Here is a 20,538-nt window from a genome sequence, read left to right as displayed (position 1 = left end):
TATGGAAGCTGTTTCATACCCCTAATAATTTTTGTTGCCCTTTTCTGAACCTTTTCCAATTCCAATATATCCTTTTTGATGGGGTGACCACATCTACATGCAATATTCAAGATGTGGGTGTACTATAGATTTAAGCAGGCAATATATTTTGTCTTATCTATTCCTTTCCTAATGATTCCCAACATTGTTAGCTTTTTTGACTGCATATTTATACATAACTGAGTAATAGTTAATTTAAACTACAATACAGATACTATTTCCCACACCCCTCAGAAGCTGTGCAAAGGCTTGGGGGAGTCAGGGTTAATGGAGGAGCTGAGGGAAAGAGAAGTAATTGCTGGGAAGCAACCTGGGAGTGAACTTGGACAGTTGGTGTGTGTGGGTGGCAGAAGTATGGAACAGATTTTTTTTGGGGGGGAAGGAGAGATTGTTCAGGAGCTTCCCCGCCTGCAGACCCTGGCTGACCCATTCAGTCAGGCATATAAGCCCCTGTGTCCCTACACCCCCACCCCTTCTCCCCATATCCCTATACCCCACTCAGCTACTCCCATCCCCATGTAGCCTTGCACCCCCACTCTGCCCCAGCTGAATGCTGTCACCTCACTAGCTCCAGTCTGTCTCCCCCCCATTAACCCTTCTGGCGCCTAGTTTGTGACTCCTCCCCTCCCCCCAGCGCACCCTGTAGTCCCCACTCCGTCCATCCCTCCTCACATGGTTCTAGGAGCAAGGCACTGTGGGGAACTAGCCTCTCCCCAGCAGGCTGCTCCACCTGCCTTGTTCTGGCACCACAGCAGCCTCTGGTGGGCGAAAGGTGTAATTGCAGCACCTCCCCTGGAGAATGTATTTTCTGCAGGGGACAGGGGATTCTGCAGGTGCGCAGTGACTCACAGGGCCCTCACCAGAAATAAGACTTCAGCGGTTATCAAACTTCATTAAAACAACAAGGTGTCCAGTGGCACCTTAAAGACTAACAGATTTAGTTGGGCATAAGCTTTCGTGGGCAAAAAACCCACTTCAGCTTTGTGCCACCAGACTTCTTGTTTCTGTGGCTACAGACTAACACGGCTACCCCCTGATACTCACACTTCATTGCATTGCAACCCTCTGGTGGGGGCCCGTGGCCTCTGCTTCAGTCCCAGGCCCAGCATGTCTCACGCTGGCTCTGCGGACCGCATTACAATGAACTCGGGACGCACTTAGGGGTCCTGACCCGCACTTTGAGAACTGCTGCTAGACAAAGCTGCTCTGTGACGGGGGCCAGGGCTGGAGCTTTACAATCTCCAAGTGGCCTCAGGCCTGGCAACAAGGCCCAAGCCCCTGCGCGGCTAGTCCAGGGGCAGCCGCATGCGAGCCGACCGGGGAGTGGTACCCGCGCCGCAGGACCAGGCTCGGTCCGGTGTAGGCTGGGAGCGGGCCCCATCGCAGACCGGCGGGCGGGGGCCGGGCTCGTGCCCCACCCGCCCGCGCGGCAGGGAACGTGGCTCGCGCGGGGGGAGCCTGGCCCCATCCCTTTAAGGCGTTACGTGTAGGCTCTACCCAGCCCCCGAGAGAGGCGAGGCGAGGCGAGGGTGTTTCCGGATCCTTTCCTGTCGGCGTGTAAGAATGCCTGTTAAAGGGGAGGTGCCCCCCTGGGGGAGACTGTGGCCAGTACCGGGCTTGTCTTCCCTTTAAGTTCCATTTCTTGTCGGAGGGTAGCTGTGTGGCTCGTCCAGACACACCATGGCCTCGGCCGCCGGGCTCTGGCTCCTGCTGCTGCTGGCCCCGGGCAGCGCCTACTTCCCCGAGGAGCGGTGGAGCCCGGAGTCGCCGCTGCAGGCGCCCCGGGTGCTGATCGCGCTGCTAGCCCGGAACGCGGCGCACTCGCTGCCGACGGTGCTGGGGGCCCTGGAGCGGCTGCGGCACCCGAAGGAGCGAACGGCGCTGTGGTGAGAGCCGCCCCCGGGCATCCCCCCCCCCTCGCGGCATCCCTCCCCGGGACCCGCCCATGCCCCCCCGCTCCCCGGTATCCCCGCTCAGCCCCCCCTCATGGCATCTGCCACTTGGGCATCATAAATAAATAAATATAATAGGATATCTCCTAGAACTGGAAGGAACCTTGAAAGGTCATCGAGTCCAGCCCCCTGCCTTCACTAGCAAGATCAAGTACTGATTTTTTGCCCCAACTCCTTAAATGGCCCCCTCAAGGATTGAACTCACAACCCTGGGTTTAGCAGGCCAATGCTCAAACCACTGAGCTATTCCTCCCCCACCTGCTCTCCAGCATCCCCGCCCAGCCCCCCCTCATGGCATCCACCCCCCCGGGCATCCCCGCCTAGTACCCTAGGCATCCCCGCCCAGCCCCCGCAGGACCCCCATCTCTGGGAAGCTCCCCCACACACTAGCACGACACACCCAGCGACGGCAGGACTTTCTCCCTCACCCCGGCCATCCAGGTCCCTAGGATCTCCTTGGCTTCTCTCCACACATACTTGTTCCCTTCCCTGGCAGGAGCTGATGGGGCTTGGGACCTGCCTGGGATGTCCTCCCCCTGCTGCTCTGGGGGCTGGTGAGATTCAGGCAACTCCCTTTCCCTGCTTCCCGCAGCCCCACGCTGTGGGCCTGGGGCCTTTCCTGAGCACAGACAGGATCCTAGTGAGACCCCGGGCCAATCTGGGTATCGTTGGATAGGAGGGCCCTGTTACCTTTTCTAGATTGCTGATTAGCACTTTAAAGCCACCTTGGCCCCAGTGAAACGCTTGCCAACCTGCCCCAAGTGTCTGGGCATTAACAGCTTCATATGCATGTAGCCGCACTCAGTGCAACTAGAGACACGGAGCAGAACATGGCTGTTACATGGACGAACTGGGCAGGTAGTGTTGTCAACAGGGAAGGTATCTTCCCCAAGGGATTTAGTACCTACTCTGAAATTCCCAGTGGAGCTTGCGTTACAGCAGGAGGAAAGAAAGGCACTACTGCAAACTCTCTACCACTTTGAGTTAAGTATAGAGTGAGGAAGAGAACTTTTCCTGCCACCTCATGGTGGCTGAAGGAGCGGTCCCAGGGCTCAGTGAGCCCCTTTTCCCTGGCGGATGAATTGTATGCTTGGAAAGAGGAGAGTGAAGGTACGCCCACCTCCCACCCCCATTAGCTAACAGGGTTAAAGACAGCTGTGCATCTCGTGTTAGGGATCCATTCTCAACAAGACTGGGTTAGAGTAGGGTGTCTGGGATGCTGATTGCCTGGTTTTCTTACATTAGGGCAATACCTTGCACTAGAGAGGGTGAGAGAGGACAAGAGGCTCCTGGTTCAATAGGGTATGAGGAGAAGCAGGGTTAGAATGGAGAGCCCAGAATTCTGGGAACATGGGGGTCTCTTGTGGGCTGAGTGGAACCTAGAGGGGAAATGGGCAGCTTTGCAGATGAGAAACTATATGAGATGGTGGGATTTACCTCAGACTCTCCGTAGGGTGTGAGGGGAGGCAGCATGGACCAAGAGTAGGGCTCCGTGTCTGTCATGGGAGATCTTGGAAGTCACAGATTCAGCGACTTCTGCAGTGGCCAGTGTGGCTGATCTCAGGGCCGCCCATGCAGCTGGCCCCGGAGCCAGCTGTTCAGGCAGCCCTGGGTCAGCCACACCGGCTGCTGCTAGAGTAGTTCTGCAGCCAGGCGCTTGGGCAGTCTCGCAGCCAGCAGCTCTGGCCGCTGCTCTGGTGACCCTGGGCAGCTGGCCCCAGGGACCGCCTGAGCAGCTGCCAATGCGGCTGGTCCTGGGGCTCCCTCATCCCTGGCAGTGACCGGAGAGGCAGTGGGCCTCCTGGGACTTCCCGCCCTGCCCCTGCCCCTTGTCCCCCCGGGCGGCAGCCAGAGCAATGCCCCACGGGGCTTCCCCCCTCCGATGATGGCGGGTCCCTGGCTTTGCCCCCGCAATGCCCCCTGCCCCAAGATTCAATCATGAGTATTTTTAGTAAAAGTTATGGACAGGTCATGGGGCTGTGATTTTTATTTTTGTTTTTTGCCTGTGACTTGTCCGTTATTTTTACTAAAGATACTCACGATTAAATCGTAGCCTTAACCAAGAGCATTGCTCCAGCTTCCCCTGCAGGGCATGGGGGAAAGCACCAGGAGGGTTCATGTCCCTACTTAGCAGTGTGTCACTGTTGGGTGTTTTTCAGGGTGGCAACAGATCACAACACTGACAACACAACGGCCGTGCTACGAGAATGGCTGATAAATGTGCAGACCTTGTATCATTATGTGGAGTGGAGGCCGATGGAGGAGCCCAGGTGAGACCCTGCTTCAGAGACTGTTACCAGCACCTGGCTAAACTTGCCTGCCAATGAATCTGCATTCAGTGGGAAGAGAGACAGCTGCTCAGGTTTATTGATTTCCTCAGTAAAAGGGTAAATTAAAAGGTTGAATACTTGGTTAAAGGTTAACCTCTGTGGGGGGGTAGGCATTGGAAAGGACCTAACTGAGCCCTATGAAAGACTGCCCCAGGTCCAGGGAGCAGATAGGGTTTGTTGATAATCCTTGTTTCTCTGGGGCATGTGATTTTGTTAAGTTTCATCTTAGCCCCACTGAACTCTCAAAGTGAGAATGTGTAAATGACTGAACCCTCTTTCCCCCCAGCAAGTGCCCTGGCTCCCTTCTAACCACTGGCTTCCTTCCCACCAATGACCTCCCTTGACCTCACAGACATGCACTCAGATAGTGAGACGGGGTGCCAGGGATGGGAGGATGGTTGATGCAGTGTTTGCTCTAGATAGGAAAGTCAAGCTGCCCCGTCTTGAAACTGTCAGAAGCCCACCCTGGTCATACAACCTTGCAGACCTGCCTGCAAATTACTGAACAGAGCCGGTCTCCAAGTGCTATCGAGAGTCCCATGTAAATTCTTCAATATTCTCATTTTTTGAATATGTAAGAAACAAAAATCTGTTTTCCCTTTTCAAAATCTGCAGACACCAAGGAGACAGCATTAAATTCTGCCTTATCTGGTCTTGCTTGTTTTAGAGGATTCAGGATGCTTGTCACTTGGGAGTAGTGCACTGGAGAGCAGGTCAGGGCTCTGATAGAAGTCACTGTTTGTGGCGGGATTGGATTGGCTGCAGTTCTAGACAAGATTGTTCAGAGACGCTCATAAACTAGTGGGTCAGAGCAATTGACTCTGCTGCATCAATGATCTCCACTGCATATAGAGGATATTCTGTTAGCTCAAGGGTTTAATTGGGTCCATGGAGACCAACATGACGTGTCTGTATCAAATGCCTTCCCTTTTCTGTAGAGTCTCAGGGGCCTCCGTGACATTACTGAGCCGAAATCTTGCTGTTGTCTATGGAGAAGACTCCAAAACCAAGCAGGAGGTCTGTTAGTTCCTTGGCAGAGAAGGCCACTTGGATTGTGGTGTGGCTAAAGGGGGGGCGGTGCGGCTTTTACAACTAGCTTGCCTTTCACCTCTCAGATTTGACACTTGTGCTGAGTTCATTCCAGCTATATATTCACATCATGTAACTTTTGGGAAGGGAAAGCAGTGAGGAGGGATGAACCCAGCTGGGACTTTAACTGAGGCTAATCCCTGGCAGGTCCTATCCGGATGAGGAAGGCCTGAAGCACTGGTCAAATTCTCGCTATGAGCACGTGATGAAGCTCAGACAAGCAGCCTTGAAATCTGCCAGGGACATGTGGGCTGACTACATCTTGGTAAGAAAATCTCCCTGCCTTTGGTACTGTGGTGACAGATGCTATGTTATGTCCAGTCATTTTCAGTTTTCAAACCAAATCCAAGTTCAGTTGTGCAGGTTTCTGTATGCTTCTCACCTGGGCTAATGCTGCTGATTAAACTAGCCTGGCCCTGCACACCAGAGCTGCATGAGTACAGGAATAGCCAGACAGCATCCAAGCAGGCCATGGCCCATTATCCATGTACTTTGGTGTTCTGCTTTTGGCAGCAACCAATATATGGTGATAACCTAGTGGGTGGGAATAATCCATATGATGTCCTTGACTGGATCCCTGCAAGCACTCTGTGTCTCTCATCTGCATGAAGTTGGGCTCTGCTGGTGCCTGTTTGACCAATGAATTGCTATCAATGCAGTAACTATGCTGATGACAGTGGCATGAAAATTAGTGTTTTCTAAATGTGTCTGCTGGCACTGGTTGCTCCTGCCTGCCTGGAGAAGTGGAAGCATCTTTTAAAATATTGCTGTTGTGAAGATGTTGTTCCAGACCAGGAGGGCTTGGAGGCTGTAGCCTTCTTTAGTAGCTTTATGATCTAACTGGCTTAGGTATAAATGTAGCTAATGTACATATAAATGTCTGTCACAGCTATCTTTGGGTTTCTCATATCTAAACAGGAAGAACTGTAGTTGAATTTAAGGAACTTCTCCCTTGAGGATGAACTTCTTAAGATGGGTCTCTTTCTCTGTTTTGAATAGCAGCTGCCTTTAAGGGAATTTTGTGACTGGGCTTTAGGTAATAGAAATCCATTTGGACTCAAGTACTGCCTATGCTGTACTGATGTGTTGGCATGGGATATTTTGTAGTTCAGCAGACCATGTGTTTCCAGGCTTGGCTGATGGATCCTGCCTTTCAGCTCTGAGAATGAGGAACAGAAATGCCTGTGTTTATCAAAATGAAAGCAATAATGTCTAGTTAGTGAGGAGCTCCTAGGGTTGTTAGGTATATCTCCATATATTATATTATTATCTCACAGAACTAGAAAGGACCCCAAAAGGTCATGGAATCCAGCCCCCTGCCTTCACTAGCAGGGCCAAGTACTGATTTTGCCCCAGATCCCTAAGTGGCCCCCTCAAGGATTGAACTCACAACCTTGGGTTTAGCAGGCCAATGCTCCCCCCCCCCCGGACATCCTGAGAGTATCTTTAGGAGTAGTTGGAAAGCATTCACAGGGTTTACACAGGAATGGCTCGGGGTGGAGCACACCAGGCTGACACAGGGACTGGACTGGCTGCATTAGAATTGACTGTGCTTGTTGTCTCTCTTTGCTGTTTGCAGTTTGTGGATGCAGATAATCTCCTGACAAACCCAGACACCCTGGGCCTGCTGATGGCAGAGAACAAGACCGTAGTGGCGCCCATGTTGGACTCTCGTGCTGCCTATTCTAACTTCTGGTGTGGAATGACTTCGCAGGTAGGAGGAGGCCTGGGGTTCTGACATTTGTTCCTCCTCCAGTCCCTGTGTAGACCAGTACTTTGCACACAGGATCCGTTGCATGCATGAGTAGCTCCCAGCTGCCCCCCCTCATAAGAGCTCCTGCAAGACTCTCCTTTTTCCCTTTTTAGGGTTATTACAAACGTACTCCTGCCTACATTCCCATTCGAAAACGAGATCGCCGTGGCTGCTTTGCTGTCCCCATGGTGCACTCCACTTTCCTGATTGACCTGCGGAAAGAGGCCTCCCGGGACCTTGTCTTCTACCCACCACACCCAGATTACACCTGGTCTTTTGATGACATCATTGTTTTTGCATTTGCCTGCAAGCAGGCAGGTGAGTTAATGGATATTGCTGCTCATGCACTTCTTGCTAGCATAGGCTGGGTGTGTAGCTCTGCTCTGGATTGGGAGATGAGGAGCCTGCAGCCATCCTTTTCTGAAAGGGGATTAGGTTGTCTGCTGTGTTGGTAAGGGGTTGTCTTGGGCCCAACAAGGGATAAGATATTAACAAAACCCTTGTTTACTGTTGCAGCGCTCAATAGTTCAGTTAGGCATGGTTTGGGGGTCTCCTATTAAGTAATTGCTATGACTCCTATTGTTGTAACACTCACCATTATAAAATCTTTTTAACCATTTAAAGTCACAGAAAAAGAAGAAAAAACAATTAAAGGATTTGAAATATATTGCATTAACTCAGGCTTTCATTTTAATAGCTTTCCTTATTCCTTTTAGGAATATATATATATATATAATGGAGATATCCTATCTCCTAGAACTGGAAGGGACCTTGAAAGGTCATAGAGTCCAGCCCCCTGCCTTCACTAGCAGGACCAAGTACTGATTTTGCCCCAGATCCCTAAGTGGCCCCCTCAAGGATTAAACTCACAACCCTGGGTTTAGTAGGCCAATGCTCAAACCACTGAGCTATCCCTCCCCCCTAGTTGTATAGAGTATTTTATGGGGGGGAACACTTGCCTTACAGTCTTTTAGATGGTATTAGCTGTCCTCTTGTGGGGAGATGAGAGAAAGTTAGTTTAGCTGGTCTGGAGCTGCTGCTGCTGTTGAAAGTCCTGTTTCCTTTAATACCAAACAAGATAAATGCACACAAATGGAAAGAGAGAAGAATAGAAAAGATAGAAAATGCAGCATCTGTCTCTGCTAGGTTTTGTGGAGTTGTCTTGGCCAGCTAAAGCCTGACTCTTATTAGGCCAAAGGCAAAAAGAGAAGTTAGAAACAGGAGAAATAAGACCAGGAAGGAAAATGACATGAGGGAGGAACAATAGCTGGAACCCAACGCTCAGTTCTCAGGCATTCAAGGTTTAGGCAAAGCCGATGGAGGGGGTGATGTCATTTAGTTCCCTTTCTCTGGCCTGGCCTGGTCACAACATCTTTCAGGATCAAGATGACAAAGGCACAATGGTGTCATGGCGGATCCCAGGGTTCCAGGAAATGATAGGGGAGCCGCATGATGGTGAAGCTTGCTCCTCCCTGTCCCCCTGACCTTTGTAGTGCCATAGTGAATAAGCAATGTTCAAAAAGGAATGGAGACATCGTTCCATGAAACAGTAACCAGGAAAACCCATTTAAGTGATTTCGACTACAAACATTTCCTTTCCCAACTCAAACCAACCTGTGACTTTAGCACAGCTCTTCCAGCTTAATCCAGGGAGTGTCAGTCTTTGTCTTGTACTTGTATAAACAATTGTATATAATGGGCTGGGTTCGCATTTTTGTACAGGCCACTGCGCAATATGCCCCTGCAATGCAGTTGTCTCATGCAGGCCACGTGATGTCTTATTGGGCTGACTTATGAAGCCAGGGACATGGGTGCCTTATGCAGTCCCATGATGTGGGCTGGGTATGCCACTGAGTGGGTTTTGAGCAGCATTTAGCTCACTCTGTGTGTTAATTTCAGAGGTCCAGATGTTTGTATGCAACAAAGAGGTTTATGGCTTCCTGCCGGTGCCACTGAGAGCCCACAGCACCATGCGGGATGAGATGGAAAGCTTCATGCATGTGCAGCTGGAGATAATGGGTAAGTGCTGGATGCCAATAGAAACAGAACATTCATAGGCTTGGACTGAGAATTGCTTAGACGGTTTTCCTTCTTACTTCTGACACTCTGAATTTGGGACCTGTCTCTGTCCTGGGGATTCAGCAGCATCTGCCTCAAAGCTGATGGTTGGATGGAAGGAGGAAAATGTATTGAGGAATTGTTAAAGCAGGATGGCTAGAATGGTAGTTTCTATGGAAACTCTAGCTCAAATGATTCCACAGTTCCCTTGGCCATGTTAGAGCTGCTTGTGTCTGCTACAGGTAGTGAGGTGTCTTGCCTGTTGACATCTGGGTAAATTGTTCAGCTCCTGTGGTTGCTGTTTGTACCACTTAAAAACAGAGAGCGTTTCTTCCTGACTTGACTGTGTTGCTTTTTCCACTAACCTTTAGGGCCCCTCGTCTCCTGTGACTGCAGCTTGCCACACAGGCCTCATTCAGTTTTCCCCCCCTCTCTTGGCCTCTGGTGTCTGCAGGGCCTGTATGGCAGTGCCCATCCACCCTGTTGTGTGTGGAGTAATCTGAATTCTGGGGTGTACAGTATAGAGAGTGTGATGGACTCCATGTTTTCTTCCCCTGGGTACATTCCTAGGTACAGTTCACAGTATCTCTTTATATTTGGTCCTGGCTGCACAGAGATTCTTTTACTAAAGTTAAGTATCTGACCTCTCCCTATCAACACTTAAAGGGACGGGGACTGATTCCTAGCCATTTAAATACACATCTCTGTAAATTTGAGTAATGCAAGAGGGAGAGCCCAGGTCACAGGATGATAACTGTTTTAAAATAGTTTTATGTATCTGAGAATTTGATGTCAGAGGTTTATTCCTCTGATTTATTTTTTTTCCTTGGCTGCACACAGAGCATGGCTTCAGTTGCACAAGCTTGCATTCTCCTTGTCTTTAGAGACAGAATATTTCTGTAAATGCAGCTCTAGACAGCGGTTTCCTGTTCAAATCTGCCTGCAAACATTCTCTAATTAATTGGTTAAATACTCTTCGCTCACTCCTTGAGACTGGAGAATTTCCTTCCAACAAGAGGAAAAACCTGAAGTAAATAATAAATGAGAAGCAGTATGTCAGTCAACAGGACTAATAAGCATAAACATCCATGTCAGGCACTTGTGGGGCACTAGCCAAAGGCTAGCAGCGAGAAGGGATGTAGGAGATCAGTCGTGGAATAGAAAATTAGAGGATCCTTTTCTTTCTCAAGCCCCAGTAGATTGTTCGTACCTGGTTACTCCGTGGTGGTTTGTTTGGAGGGCTGTTCCTAGTGTGGTGGTAGCTGTGCCCCATTTGGAGTTGTGGCGGCTAAGAGAGGTCCCTTGGCCTTATGTCTGGAAGATAATGTCTTACAGAAACCCATTCACGTTCCATTTCTTGGTTTTCCCTTAGTGAAGAACCCTCCAGTGGAACCTTCACAATACCTGTCCGTCCTGCCAAAGGTCCCTGACAAGATGGGCTTTGATGAGGTGAGTCAGGACTCTGCTCCATACAGGCACATTACTGAGATGATGAATAGTGTTTAGTTTGCACAAGCTGAGCCTACAGGCTTCCTCCTGTGGTCACCTCAGACTCTCTAATGCCTGAGCTGCATTGCTAGGTCTTAATAAAGCACAGGGTATCTCTTCCCTTGGGTTCAGTGCAGGATGCATCAAGGTTGCAGTTGAGTTCTTGCCTCCCTGGGTGTGGTAGGGACCTCCCTGCACATTCATGGCCATGGATTTTATTTCCTCAGGTTTTCATGATTAACTTAAAGCACAGGGCAGATCGACGAGAGCGAATGCTGCGGACGCTGTACGAACAGCAGATCGACTGCAAAATCATTGAGGCTGTGGATGGAAAGTGAGTACATCCAGAGAACACGCATGTGCCCAGTCCAACACCTGATAATAAGGAACCGGGATATTCCAATGGGGAAGAGCTGATACTGTCTCTTAGAGATGCAGGGAAGCAGGGCAACTCCCTTGCTTGATGGAGGGGAGGAGGAGGAGCCAGACGCTCTGGGTGTCAGTGCTTCCCAGTCACTTCATAAAGTTCTCTGCTGTAGGAAGCCCCTTATGGATTTTAAGGCTTTGTCTTCCTTGCTTTTGTCATCCCACCCTGTCAATGGACAAAGAGGCTGCTGAGTGAATAGCCTGTATAGTTCCTCTAATAATGTCTTCCCTGCACGTGCACACAGCTGTTGTAATGACCTAAATTGCCTGCATTCTTTATAAACTGGCTGTGAGAATGAGTAATCCTAGGATCTTCTGTTCTGTTTTCCATCATCTCTTCTGTAAAGAGAGAGGCTTAAAATAAAGTGACCTGGAGATTTCTTGGGGAGAGAAGCTGCATTTATGAGCATTAGCAGAGACTCCAAAGCCAGCTGCTGCTCTGTGCTGACGGAGGCATTAACCACATTGTGCTTGTTGCAGAGCCATGAATAGCAGTGAGGTGGAAGCCATGGGGATTCAGATGCTGCCAGGATATAAGGATCCATACCATGGCCGTCCACTCACCAAAGGGGAGCTGGGCTGCTTCCTGAGTCACTATAAGATCTGGAAGGAGGTGAGAGAGTCTGCATACTCAGGAGAGCTCCAGGGATCTTGGTGCTTCTGACCCCTTCAGGACACTTGTTCTGTTTGGGTGTGATAGCCAAGCCAGGACCTTTTCAGTTTGTGCTCCTGCCATGGTTCTACCATTTCCAGCATTCCCACTGCTCTTGGCAGGGTTTGCAGTTGCACAAAGAATAAGCAGGGACATATGGTCTTTGGGGGGGTGGGGGTGTTATGCTCAGGACCATCCAGAGACTTGCATTGTCCCTGCACTGAGCAGGAATTCACATGCTGACACTGTTGTTTTATCTGGGTGAGAGGAGTGTGTAGGTAGCAGGGTGGTGCCCTCCTCTGTTTTTTTGGGTTACTGTGTGAGCCACAATGGGTATATTTATACACAGCAGGTTGGGAGCAGTCTTGCATATCTCATGATAAGGATAAGATTGTCATGGAGGCCACGGATTCCGTGACTTTCAGAGATCTCCATGACATTTTCCTCTACAGCCACCGTGAGTGGCGGGGGGCCCTGCAGCGGGGTTCAGACTCTCATCTCTTCTTCCCCCACCCCTGCGCTCAGGCTTCAGTCATCCCCTCGTCAGGCCTCCCCCCATTATTTTTAGTAAAAGTCAGACAGGCCACGGGCTTCCATGAATTTTTGTTTGTTGTCCATGACCTGTCCATGACTTTTACTAAAAATAACTGACAAAATCTGAACCTTACTCATAATGCCTAGATGTGCCCTAGCGGTGGTAAAAGGGAATACACATGGAAGAGTTTGGGAGGCAAGAGAGAGCTAAGATACCAGTGCTGTGAAAGAAGGGGAGATAAATTACATGTCGTGGGGGCGAAGGAGGGGCAGGCATTTCAGGTTCTCTGACTTGGCTTCTGTTCTGCTAAATTGTTAGATTGTGGAGAGAGGACTGGAGAAATCAGTTGTGTTCGAGGATGATCTGCGGTTTGAAATATTCTTTAAACGACGGCTGATGAATCTGATGTATGACCTGGAAGAAGAGGGTCTGGATTGGGACTTGATGTAAGTGCAGAAGATCAGAAGGTTATACAGATGTTCTACTCAGCTTCCCTGGGCACTTGTCTTTAATTATCTGTTTACCTCTGGCAGTACTCTCGGTGTTGTACAATACATAAATCCTGCCCCACAGAGTTTGCAGTCTAAAAGAGAGAAGAGTAAGGGGACACTGGGAGATAACCTACCCTTTGATTATTATAAACTTGCTTTTTGTAGGCATTAGGAAGAAGTGGCTTTTTGAAAGGGATTTGAATAAGGAAAGGGTAGCTCACCCACTGATGACTACAAAAGATTTCTGTGCCGCAAACACATCATCAGAGAGGACCATGTACCCTGTTAACCAGAAAGCGGATTTATTTTTATGCCAGAAGTTGCTGCCCTATGCTACAAGGGCACCTGCCACCTCTGCTGACTGATTCCAGGCATGAATTTCATAGATGGGTTTTTTGTTGTTTTTTTTGTTTTTTGTTTTTGTTTTTTTTAAGGCCAGCAGGGACTATTACGATCATCTAATGTGACCTCCTGCATAAAGCTGGCCAGAGAATTCCACCCGATCTTTCCTGCATGAGGCCCTAACTGCTGCTTGCAGCACTTCTCAAACTGTGGGTCGGGACCCCATTTTAATGGGGTTACCAGGGCTGTCTTAGACTTGCTGGGGCCCAGGGCCCAAGGGCTTCAGCCCTAGGCGGCAGGGCTAAGGTTGCAGGCCCCCTGTCTGGGGCTAAAGCCCTTGGACTTTGGCCCCCCAGCCTGGGGGAGTGGGGCTTTGGCTTTGCCCCCTTCTTTCCCCTCCCCCCCTCCAGTGGTGCGGCTTGGATGGGCTCAGGCTTCAGTCCCCCTCCTGGGGTCCTATAGTAATTTTTGTTGTCAGAAGGGGGTCGCAGTGCAATGAAGTTTGAGAACCCCCGAGCTAGAGTGTGAGTCTCTTTCTAAAAGATAATCTTGTGTTGCTGTCTGTCTCCCCCAGTTACATTGGGAGGAAGCGAATGCAGGTGGAGCATCCAGAGAAGTCTGTGCCTCACGTGCGGAACCTGGTGGAGGCAGATTATTCCTACTGGACTCTAGCCTATGTGATGTCCCTGCAGGGTGCCCAGAAGCTGCTGGCAGCTGAGCCACTCTCCAAGATGTTACCTGTGGATGAATTTCTTCCTGTCATGTTTGACAAACACCCTGTGTGAGTCTGGACTGCATCCTCTGGGGCCTAGTGCTGGGGAAAGAAGGGTGTATCAGCCTATAGGAAGGGTGGGTGCATGGGTGAAGGGGATCCTGGAGCATTGTGTTCTGAAGTGAGAAGCCTGTTGCAGGCAGAGCTTTGAACAAACACTCTTTGCTGCTGCTTCAGCAGTAGTCAGAGATGGAGTCTGTAGTCAGCTGCTGTAGCTGAACAGGGAATAACCCCTGTGTTCTGAACTTGGCAGTGAAGCCTCACAGTAGTAGCACAGTAGTAGCATTTTCCGGTTTGTCCCTGGAAGCAGCATGAGAGCTTGTTGTGAGAGGTTCTAACTAGAGCTGGTTGGGAAATGCTTTTTGTTCCTGTGACGGGTTGGACTCCTTGGGAAGCCACCTGATGTGCCTAGATACCACCGAGTCTACCTGTTCTGCCAGCATGGGCCCCCTTTAGCCTGTCTTGCTGAGCCAGGCTCTTAAAACCTCCTCTAACACACACACAGGCAGGGACACGCCCAGCTGCAATCAGCTCTGGGAAGAATCAGCTTAAGGGACTTGCTCCAGCACTCAGATGTCCACCTCCCTTGGAGCGCAGACCCAAAGATGTACTATGAAATTCACCCCCTCCCTCAGTGTGGAAAGAGATGTGCACACTTCTCCCCCTCCCCCCCATTAGAAATTACAGAAACTGGGTTTAATAATCAACAAATTTTATTAACTATAAAAGGCAGATTTTAAGTGGCAAAAGGGGTAACATACAGAACAAAGCAGATTAAGCAAATGAAATAAAACACACAAACTAAGCTAGTTTCACTAAAGAAATTGGTTACACATAATATTTCTCACGCTAGATATTGCTGTGGGCCTTTTGCAAAGCTTCTGTGGTTCAGAGTTCCAGTTACAGTCCTTTTCAGACTAGACCCCTGTCTCAGTCTGTCAGGGCCGGCCCACAACATTTTGGCACCTGAGGCGAGGAGCTCAAATGATGCCCCCATGTCCCCTCGCTTGGGCCAAAAGTTTGAAAGGTCTCAATTCTGCCTTCTTCTTGTTCTACTCCTCTCATGGTACTGCTCTGCTACCTATCCCAATAAAGGAGAACTAACACTTAAAATTTTTGAACAAGGCATTTTAAGTTAACGCTTAATTTTCAAACGCCTGAACAGTAAATGTAACTTTTCTTGTCTGCATAGTAAACACTGGCATTTTTATCTGTTTGAATAATCAAAGTGGTGCTTTCCGTGCCTTCTTGGTTGCCAAGATTTGAACTGCTTCCTGAAGGTCCACAGTCTGGGCCAGCTCATGCTCTATTGAGATGGTTGCAAGGCCAACCAGCCTCTCCTGTGTCATTGTGGAGCGTAGCTGTGTTTTAATTAATTTCAGCTTGGAGAAGCTGCGTTCTCCACTGGCAACTGTTACAGGAAGTGTTAGAAGTATGCGCAGAGCAAAAAAAGCATTTGGAAAGAGGGTGGTCATCTTATTTGTGCACATACATTCCAAAACAGCCTTTGGAGTTGATCCTGCTGAAATGTATCTTGAAAGGGTTAGGGTTAGGGTTAGGTTAGGGTTAGGGTTAGGGTTAGGGTTGAAGGGGACAAATAAGCAGGCTGGTTGCAGGGCCTGAGTGAGGGAAGATATCAGCGTCTTAAGGGCCTAACTGGCTTCTACTACTTCAGTTGACTGCCTGTTCTCCTCAAGTGGGTTCAGGGAAGCAGCAGGAAACAGGAAGCTCCCTGAGAAGCTGGTGTTAATCAGTCCAGGCTCCTGGGGGTCCTAGAGAGGTACATAAGAGGTGGCTTCTCCTCTCTCTCCCTGCAGCTCCTGCTGCTTTCTGTTATTCCCTCTCACCTTTTCTCCTGCCCACCTGTTATATCTCTTATGCCCTCCTTCCTCCAGCACAGCACTCCACCATCTCTGTGCATCTCGAGCAGAGAGAGTACATATGCACCACCAGCAGACACAATTTTCTACACTCTGGGGTCCTAGTGCAACCCCCCCCCCCCCCCGGTCTGGCACCTGAGGCAGCCACCTCAGTTCGCCTCATGGTAAGGCCAGCCCTGCAGTCTGGACTCCCACCTTGCCTTCCCTTTTGCAGTCTTTCTTCTTGGGCAGACAGGCCATGAAGGGGGGAGGAAGGCAAACAAGACTCCTCCCACCCTTAAATAGGATTTACATAAGGCGGGAATCCTTTGTTTCCCAAACTTGACCCCCCTTCCCTTACAGTGGAAAATTACAAGAAGTCCCAGGTAATGTTTAAAGCAACAGAGGGTCCTGTGGCACCTTTAAGATTAACAGAAGTATTGGGAGCATAAGCTTTCGTGGGTAAGAACCTCACTTCTTCAGATGCAAGTAATGTTTAGTATCCGGTGACAAGACCCCCTGACTCTGTAGGATCACAGCGTCCATGAGTCAGTGGCAGTATGGAGCATCCACAGGAAGGCCAAGCTTTTCACAGATCATTGTCCTCGCTGATGGGCCATCCGCCCTGTCTGGCTTTTCCATTGTTGTACCTGAAGTGTTAGCAGGGGGAGTCACCCAAAGTAGCATAGTTGAAATACAAATACATAGTCAATATTCCTAAGTTCAGATACAAAAATGATACAGGCACACAAATAGGATAATCACATTCAGTAAATCATAACCTTTCCAATGATATCTCACATGAGCCCTCTGGCATAAAGTATATCTCAGTTATGTCATTCATATGATAAGCATAATGTCTTAAAGAATATGGAATGACACATCACAGTTCCTATGAAAAATTTGAATGAAAACTAACATTTTTCCAGGGCTGTCGCACAATTAAAAAAATTAATAAATTACAATGATATTCTATTGTTAAGTGTGATTAATCGTGATTAATTTTTTGTTAGTTAATCGCATGAGTTAACAGTGATTAATTGACAGCCCTACATTTTTCTTAATTTTTTTTTTTTTTTTAATTGAACAACCAGAAATGTTTGTCTTCAGCACCCATGGGGTTTTTTGATGAATACCTGAGAAACTTGGGTGAAATCAAACACTTCCTGCAGAATTTTCTGTTTTGACAAAAAAGCCATTAGGAGTTCCTGCACAGCAAAGGCACGAGCCTGCTGTAGCCCCATCACTGTTGACTGGCTTGATCACTGTACTGGAATTTCTGTGAAGGGACTTGCAGTCCAGTCTGCTCCTTGATATAGCTTCTAAAATCCGCCACATTACTGAGAATCAAGTGGGCCACCCAGCCCTGTCAGTGAGAGCTGACATCACACCTTCAGACCATCTTGCTCAACGCTGCCTGGTTCAAGCAGTGTTTTTCCTGACTGTCCTAAGCTCATTCCCACATGGCAGTAGTAACAAGCTGGCTTCTGGCTTTTGTAGCCTGGTTATGCCCCAGGAGGCTGAGATCTGGTTGGAGCTACTTGGGTGGGGGTTGGAGAGGGCTCTAAAACACTCATTTCTTAGGAATTGTTGGTGCTGCCATGTTTTTCCACAGCTGCTGTTCTTTTAGGGAAAGAACAAAGAACATCTTCCAGAAAGACAAACGTTTCTGGAAGATGAATGTCCCTCTCTTGGGAGCGGACTGGAAGGGTTGTGGGTTAGAAGATTAAGTAAGTTGATGTGTGGTTTGAATGCCGCAATGGGAGGATGAAGGGTGTCTGGAGTGAAGCAGGGTAAATGGAAGGATTAATGCACTGGTGTGGGAGGCTGAAGATGGATTGTAGGGTAAATGCAGAAGACGTGACATCCCCCTCCCCCTTTTTTTCCCTTTTCTGAACAGCTCTGAATATATGGAACATTTTGAAAACCGGAATTTGCTGGCCTTTTCAGTGGAACCACTGCTGGTTTGCCCAACACATTACACCGGTGATGATGGTTACATCAGCGACACTGAGACCTCTGTGGTTTGGAATAATGAGAGTGTAAAAACTGACTGGGACCGTGCCAAATCCCAGAAAATGAAAGAACAGCAGGAGCTCAGCAAGGAGGCCAAGAACTCAGATGTGCTCCAATCACCTCTTGACAGTACAGCCCGGGATGAGCTATGACCAGAGCAGGCCCCTTCTATGAAATGGATGAAGGGACTGAATGGGATAAGGAAGGGTGTGTGTTGGAGTGGGGGTAGAAAGCAGGGAAAGGGCTATAGTAACATCCTTCCATGGGGATTACTGGAGTTTCGTTGTGTCCAAGAATATAACGGTAAAGTCACTTAGATGACAAAGCCAATGAGGGTCATGGCTGAAGCCCCTCTGACCTCTGCTATTGCAGGATTCTATGAGAGAGAATGCTGGAGAAAGTCAGGTTTGCCTTCTCCATCAATTCAGCCACTGCTCTGGTTCAGCACAGATCTTTACACAGTTGCTCGTTGTAGTGGAGAAGTTTTATTCTTTGGTTTAGGATATTGGTACTTGATAGGACATTGGTCTTCCTGCCTCTGTTGCCATGTGTGTATCTGTGCTAGGAATGTATCTCATGACCAGGGATCCTAGTTTTCTCTGATTTTAAAAAAACAACAAAATTCTCCAATTAAAAAACCATCATTGGGGGAAAAACATGGATTTTTAAAATGAAACATTGAATGTTAGTTTCCCTAGCCACAATATATATATGGATCAGTTGAACACAATGTTTTATTGATCTATTTACAGTTGTAAAATGCTGGAATGATCCAGTCACAGGGTATTGTTTCTTTACTGTTGTCGAGGGCCCTGCTGTTTCAGCCTCTTTTTCATTTCTTTTCAGTCAGTTTAGCTCTTTCCATGTGTTCTGCGATTGTCTGCCTTCAAACGTCATCTACAGCCTTGCTGCATACAGTACAGAACAGCAGGTTACCATCAACATTAAATTTGTCCTTACCAAACTCAGTGACACCATCTTTCAGGTGACTTTTAAAGTTTTCAGCATCTTTTTATAACTTTAATTACTCATGGGCGGAGGCTGTAGTGAAATTTAAGATGCATTAAAACACGACCCCCTATATGGCACTGAGTAACCTCTATACGCCGCAAGCAGTTTATTGGCGTATGCTTAGCTATGTGAATTTAAAGCACATTCAAAAATCAACCACAGGAGGGGGAGGGTTGTGCACATTGAAAAAGTGACACTGGTACTTTCAGTAAAATTTAGTTGTTGTTTTTTTTCTCAATGTAAAAACTAAAGATTCTCTGTAAAAACACATTATGCATTTTTCCCCTGGCAAATGGATTTCTGGGATCCCTGTTCATGACCCTTGAATGTTCTCTTGGGGAGGTGTCTGGGGAGGAGGGGTGAAATGCTGCCAGATCCTGCAGGTTCCTGCTAATGATGTGCCCTAATATAAGCTGAAGTCTTCTCTTTCTGTAAGACCAAAACTTTCCTGTTTTTATAAAATCTTTGGCTATGACTTGAACTGTCTCTTGCTTCTTCACAAACAGCCCAGAGTGCTGGGGAAGGAGCTTGGCAAGAGCTGACTTCTTCAAGCACCAACTTGTATTTTAATCTAGTGCTGGCTTTACAGCCCTGGAGAGTGAAGTCTTCTATTGATCAACTTGGCAGCAGTGTTACAAACTTCCTTGCACTGCATAACCCATGTACCTCACCCTGACCTGGAGGAGCCCTAGAAATGAGTGGAGCCTGATTCCCCATGGCCCTTTCACTCCATGGTTTCTGCTGAGGGAGGTGTGGTACTGGCAATTGCGTTGTGGGCCCCTGTCCTAGGAGCTGGAGTGAGAACACTGATTTTTCCCATAGACTACTAAATATATGGTGATTGTTGGGGGCACATTTGTATCTGTGACCAGAAGAGAGAGGTTATGAATCCTTGCTTGACATTTCCAGTACTGAACCAATCAGTTCCATCCTGAAGTGTAATTAGACCTACTTCTAGAACACTAAAAAGTGCCTCCATGTTCCAGGGCTTCTTCCTCTGTGCTGGCTTGAGGAATCCTCCAGGACAGGAGTTGTGCTGTCCTCTTAAAGGGAGAGAGTGGCTGCTTGCTTTCATGTGTATCCATTTTTCTTCTTTGGGGGGGACTTGAGTGATCCTTTAGCATTGCGATCGTCCAGTGAACCCACTGGTTGTTTAGCAGGCTTCATGCTTCTGATGTACTTAGCAAAAAAACTTTGCTATTACTTTTTGAGTCTTTGGCTAGCCGTTCTTCACATTCTTTTTTGGCCTTCCTAATTATATTTTACACTTCATTTGCCAGACTTTATGCTTCTTTCTATTTTCCTCACTAGGATTTAACTTCCACTTTTTGCCTTTCACTGATTCTTTTACTTTGTTGTTTAGCCACAGTGGCACTTTTTTTGTTCTCTTACTATGTTTTTTAATTTGGGGTATACATTTAAGTTGAGCCTCTATGATGGTGTCTTTAAAAAGTTTCCATGCAGCTTGCAGGGATTTCACTTTTGGCGCTGTACCCTTTAATTTCTGTTTTAACTAGCCTCCTCATTTTTGTGTAGTTCCCCTTTCTGAAATTAAATGCTAGTGTTGGGCTGCTGTGGTGTTTTTCCTGCCACAGGGATGTTAAATTTAATTATATTATGGTCACTATTACCAAGAGGTCTAGCTATATTCACCTCTTGGACCAGATCCTGTGCTCCACTTAATTCTAAATCAAGAATTGCCTCTTCCCTTGTGGGTTCCAGGAC

The 20,538-nt window shown here is 48.2% G+C and overlaps 1 protein-coding gene across 1 annotated transcript; it reads left to right on the top strand.

The window, feature by feature from the left end:
- Positions 1-1,719: 1,719 nt before the first annotated feature.
- On the top strand, positions 1,720-19,277 carry COLGALT1 (collagen beta(1-O)galactosyltransferase 1). Its single transcript, XM_065419365.1, has 12 exons — positions 1,720-1,925; positions 4,151-4,261; positions 5,558-5,675; positions 6,990-7,124; positions 7,277-7,481; positions 9,063-9,182; positions 10,594-10,670; positions 10,937-11,043; positions 11,616-11,748; positions 12,641-12,768; positions 13,730-13,936; positions 17,687-19,277. The coding sequence occupies exons 1-12, from the start codon at positions 1,720-1,722 to the stop codon at positions 17,952-17,954; spliced, it is 1,815 nt and encodes a 604-aa protein (XP_065275437.1). The 3' UTR covers positions 17,955-19,277.
- The last annotated feature ends 1,261 nt before the right edge of the window (positions 19,278-20,538 follow it).

The sequence above is a fragment of the Emys orbicularis genome, chromosome 19 (assembly GCF_028017835.1).
Source record: "Emys orbicularis isolate rEmyOrb1 chromosome 19, rEmyOrb1.hap1, whole genome shotgun sequence".
Lineage (NCBI taxonomy): Eukaryota > Metazoa > Chordata > Testudines > Emydidae > Emys > Emys orbicularis.
Note: the sequence above shows the minus strand (reverse complement) of the source record. Positions and strands in the feature narration are given on the sequence as shown.